We start from the raw sequence: 5,000 nt of genomic DNA on the forward strand, positions 1-5,000 counted from the left end.
TTGTCACTCATTACTAAACTTATGGAAACTCCCCAAAACAATTCCGTTATTCAGTAAGCAAACTCTTTAAGGAGAACAACTCCCACGAGAGAACGTTCGTCTTCCCTAAAAGATATAAACAAAACTCGTTCGATGTGAATGAGTCACATGGAACACCTGTAGTATCGTAGGTTATTACGTCAACAACAGGTAGGCCGTGACGTCACACTAGATGAAAACCTGTCTCGCGATTGGACCTCAGTGTCGTTGCCAGAAACCTCTTTTTAAAGTCTTATGATAGGTCTGGTCATCTCTCTTCTTCCTTCTTTGGGGCTTCTGGTGGTAAAAATCGCTTCTCGTGCTCCCTGAATCATAGGATATAGTTGTGGAAGTCGTAAATGTTGGGTAAAATCGGGCATAAGGCAGGAAGGAAGCGTGGGCAGGCGAGGCAAGGAGAGGAGGAATTAGTGGGAATACCTAGCAGGGGGATGAATGATTCGTGACGTCACTCTTACGCACCTCCTGGAAATGCGTTGCTCTCTGAGGTGTATTTAATTTTGTCAATGATAATATAGCAGCTTAATTTCTTAAAATAATACCTCTTGCTTTATAGTTTCATGATATCTATATTCATGACACGTAATGCATTTTGGTAAGTCTATCAAGCGGAAAATAAAAAAAACACCGAAAAATCCTACATGGCATCTATCCGTCCGGAAAGATCAAGGCATATAAACCGCGTCCAACGCTGCATCGGCTATCAGTGTTATTGAAAGCGTGTTCGAGAGCGCACCCATAGTAAACAACAAATACTTTTCTTATATACGAAAGTGTACAAGACTTTTAAGAAGTGATTGGAGTTTTAGAAAGACAGCAACGATGAAGATACCTATTGACAGCGTCGTTTCCAAAGTGATGTTTTGGAAAGGGGAGGTACGTGTATTCTCCGAGACTGGAATGCGTTGTCTAAAAAAAAAAAAAAAGATAAATGTACTTATGATTGCAAGTTCTCACCGCCCGCCCTTGTTCTACTTCTTAAGTGGAATGTGTGACACAAAGAAAACCCGAGAGAAGTTCCGACCCACGAATATCTTATATTATCATTTATTTAAGATGATTGTCCAGAATCGAGACGGATAGAGAGATGCCACATTTTTTTTCCCTCGTTTTCAAACCTCGATAAATAACACACCGAGTTACAGCGCCTCCATTTTTTCTTCTTCAAGGCAACAAAGACATCATTTTCTTCCCTTTTCCTTCCAACAGGGCACCATCAACCCGGGATTCGAGAATGACGAAAAGAAGAGCAAAAGTGAGGCGAAAGTGGAAATGGAAATGACGAGCCCTGAGGTAAGAGAGCTTTTTCCTGCGTGACCTTACTCCCCTCCCCCCCCCCATACCCCCCTGTACCCCTGCCTTGTAGCCCCAGTGTATCCGTCTCCTTCTCTTTCTTCTACTTCTCCTAAATTGTTTTCTTTCTTTTTCTCTTTCTTCTCATTCTTCTTCTCTTTCTTCTACTTCTCGTCCTTTGTCTTCTTTCTTTTCTCCGTGTTCTTCTCATTCTTCTTCTTCTCTTCCTTCCTTCTTTTTTTCTTCTCTCTCGTCTTCGTCTCCTCCTTCATTTATATATTACTTCTCCTTCTTACCCTCGTCCTTTCAGAGATTATTTTCTTCCTCTTGTTATCTCTCCTCTTCTTCCTCCTCTCCTTCTTTCTACCCCTCTCATCCCCGTCTCTCAATTCTCTTTTCTCCCATCTCCTCCTTTTACTCCTCTTATCAAGGTCCTTCCTCTTCCTGTTTCTCTCCATTTTCTCCTCCTCTTCTACTCTCTCTTCTCACCTCCTCACCTTTTATCAGTTGCTTCGCGTTCAGTCGCTCGCCTTGTCCTCATAAATGAATTTTTGCTTTATCAGAGGACAAGGGCACATTAATTTTGTTTTTTTTTTCTGTTTTTATTTATTTATTTATTTTTTATTCGTTTTCTCTCACATGGTAATATAAAGCTTAGTGGTTTCAGTTACTCATATGAAAATCTTTTTTTTAATTTTGATTTGGTTTCTCCCATGGTAAAGTAAAGGGGTTGTTTTTACTTGTTTTTTTTCATATGATAACATAAGGAAATCTTTGTTTTCTCACATGGTAAAATAAACTTACGAGAAAGTCTTTCTTATCTGTTTTCTCAGTGGGTTTTTCCTTGTAAAAAAGTCTCTTTTCCTTGTTTTTTTCTTCACATAAACACCGCGTTCTACTTATGAATTTACTTCCAAGATTCACAATGTCATGTGACTATAAACTCTATAAGCAACAGCCTCTTCGCTTTTGGTCTCTAACTCTGTGAACAACAACCTCTTCGTTTTTTGAACCCAATAAACAACCTCTTCGCTCTTGAACTCTATAAACCTCTTCGCTTTTGAAGTCTCTAACTCTGTGAACAACAACCTCTTCGTTTTTTGAACCCAATAAACAACCTCTTCGCTCTTGAACTCTATAAACCTCTTCGCTTTTGAAGTCTCTAACTCTGTGAACAACAACCTCTTCGCTTTTGTTCCAGGCTTCCGAGGAACCCTCGAGAGACCAGTGGTCGAACCCCATCGAGTTCCTCCTGTCGTGCATCGCCATGTCCGTCGGGCTCGGGAACGTGTGGCGCTTCCCCTTCGTGGCCTTGGAGAACGGCGGGGGGGCGTTCCTCATCCCCTACATCCTCGTCCTTCTGCTCATCGGCAAACCCCTCTACTACATGGAGCTTTGTCTCGGCCAGTTCGCGTCGGCGGGATCGGTGAGGGTGTGGGACCTCGCGCCGGCCTTCCGTGGTGAGTCGGCGGCGCGTTCCTTGCGAGGAGGCGTCTCGTGGGCTTCATTTGGTATTCGGGACCGTTCTCCGGATCTGTTCTTATATGTTCTCCGATATCTAACGATGCTATCTTTCCTCTATTGTTGTTCTTTCGTTTATATTCTTGTGCTGTCCGATAACTGACGATGTTGTCTTTCCTCCTGTTTCGTTGTACAGGCGTTGGATACGGACAGGCTGTTGCCACGTGGGCTGTCGTGACCTACTACGTGTCCCTGATGGCCCTCACCGTCTTCTACTTCTTCGCGTCCTTCTCCAGCGTGTTGCCGTGGTCGGTGTGTCCCCCCGACGTCCAGGTGAACTGCATCTCCAAGGACGACAATGTCACTGCGCTCGGACTCAACGCCTCAAGTCTCGTTTCCTCCGCGGACGAATATTTCAAGTAAGTCGCACCGCATTTACCTGGACTTACATCATGGTCATGGCGCAAGGTTTTGAGTTGGTAATGTTTAAAGAGAAAGAACGGAAGGAAAGAAGAACGTCTGGTCTTATAACATTTTTCTTCTGCCTCTCAGGAACGAGGTCCTGAAGTCCGACCCCAACGGCCTCGCCAACGGGATCGACGCCCCCGAATGGCGCCTCTCCCTCTGCCTCCTGTTCTCCTGGGTCGTCCTCTTCGTGATCCTGGCCAAGGGCGTCCAGAGCTCGGGCAAGGCGGCTTACTTCACGGCCCTCTTCCCCTACCTCGTCCTCTTCATCATGCTCATCAGGGGGGCCACGCTCCCAGGCTCGCTCGACGGCATCCTGTTCTTCATCACGCCCCGCTGGGCAAAGCTCCTTGATCCTGGGGTAAGGATTTGCCCTTCGTGGGTGCTCTTGTTCGTGTTTACGTGGAGAATCTGTTCATGTGTCCCCAGTTGATTCATGTATGTTTTACGAATGATCTAAGCCTCCGAGAACCCGCTGACCTCCTCCCCCTCCTCCTCCAGGTGTGGTACGCCGCCGTGAACCAGTCCTTCTTCAGCTTGTCCGTGGGCTTCGGCTCCATCATCATGTTCTCGTCCTACAACTCCTTCCGCCACAACGTGTACCGCGACGCCGCCATCATCTCCGTGACGGACACCCTGACCTCGCTCCTGGCCGGCTTCACCACCTTCGCCATCCTGGGCCACCTCGCCCACCTCCTGGGCCTCCCGCTCGAGGAGGTCGTCAAGAGCGACGGCACCTCCCTGGCCTTCATCAGCTACCCGGAGGTGCTCTCGCGCTTCGACTGGGCGCCGCAGCTGTTCGCCGTCCTGTTCTTCCTCATGCTGTTCACTCTCGGGGTGGGCAGCGCCTCCGCCCTCACCGGCTGCATCATCACCATCATCTGCGACGAGTTCCCCTCCTTCAAGAGGTGGATCGTGACCCTCGCCGTCTGCGTCGTCGGCCTCCTGCTCGGCCTCTTCTACGTCACGCCTCAGGGCCAGTACATCCTCACGCTCATCGACCACTACGGCGCCGTAAGTTGATGGAAAGAGTAGCCAGTGTAGCATTATGCTGCGTGAGATTATGCTGTGTAAGATTATGCCGCGTAGGATTATGCTGTGTGTTATGAATTGTGAAGGAAAGGATGAGACGGAAAGAGAACTGTCCTTAAACGACTGACGCTTTTCCTTTCTCCAGGGTTTCATCATCTTCATCCTGGCCATCACCGAAGTGGCTGCCGTCCAGTGGGTCTACGGCATCAAGAACTTCTGCCGCGACATCGAATTCATGCTCCAGAGGAAGACCGGCATCTACTGGAAGTTCTGCTGGGCCTTCCTCATCCCCGTCCTGCTGGCTTTCATCTTCATCTACGGGCAGTACAAGGCCAAGCCCCTGCAAGCTTCCGGCTACGTCTTCGGCCCCGGAGCGAATGGTAAGTCGAGGCCAAAACGGATCTCAAAGTGACATTAGAATCCATTTTTTTTTTTTTTTTTTTTTACAAATCCCACGTCAGGTTTCCACACTCGCGCTTCCCCTTCCTCAATGCCCCTTCGTAACGCCCCCTTCCTCTCCCCCAGCCTTCGGTATCTGCATCGCCGTCTTCGCGTGCCTCCTCATCCCCATCTTCTTCGTGGTGGAGGTCGTCCGCCGGCGGGACGAGGCCGACTCCCTGCTGGAGGCCGTGCGGAGCGCCTTCAGGCCCAACGCCGACTGGTGCCCCAAGGACGCCATCCTCCGCCGCGAGTACCAGGAGTTCAAGGCCTCG

General features: G+C 48.6%; 1 protein-coding gene across 2 annotated transcripts in view; it reads left to right on the top strand.

Moving 5' to 3' along the window:
• Nucleotides 1–5,000, top strand: part of LOC113813588 (sodium-dependent nutrient amino acid transporter 1) — a 32,805-nt gene that overhangs the window by 27,262 nt on the left and 543 nt on the right. The window contains exons 1-8 of one of the 2 annotated variants that reach the window (XM_027365601.2): nucleotides 734–912; nucleotides 1,246–1,329; nucleotides 2,531–2,789; nucleotides 2,987–3,209; nucleotides 3,343–3,616; nucleotides 3,757–4,269; nucleotides 4,433–4,667; nucleotides 4,813–5,000. The exon at nucleotides 4,813–5,000 is cut by the window's right edge and continues 543 nt beyond it. In XM_027365601.2, coding sequence (XP_027221402.2) covers nucleotides 859–912; nucleotides 1,246–1,329; nucleotides 2,531–2,789; nucleotides 2,987–3,209; nucleotides 3,343–3,616; nucleotides 3,757–4,269; nucleotides 4,433–4,667; nucleotides 4,813–5,000 — 1,830 coding nt within the window. In that variant the 5' untranslated portion in view covers nucleotides 734–858. Of the gene's footprint in view, nucleotides 1–733; nucleotides 913–1,245; nucleotides 1,330–2,530; nucleotides 2,790–2,986; nucleotides 3,210–3,342; nucleotides 3,617–3,756; nucleotides 4,270–4,432; nucleotides 4,668–4,812 lie in introns of those variants that run through there. The other variant, XM_070129197.1, reaches the window with a different exon arrangement.

This window comes from Penaeus vannamei, chromosome 2 (assembly GCF_042767895.1).
Source record: "Penaeus vannamei isolate JL-2024 chromosome 2, ASM4276789v1, whole genome shotgun sequence".
Classification (NCBI taxonomy): Eukaryota; Metazoa; Arthropoda; class Malacostraca; order Decapoda; family Penaeidae; genus Penaeus; species Penaeus vannamei.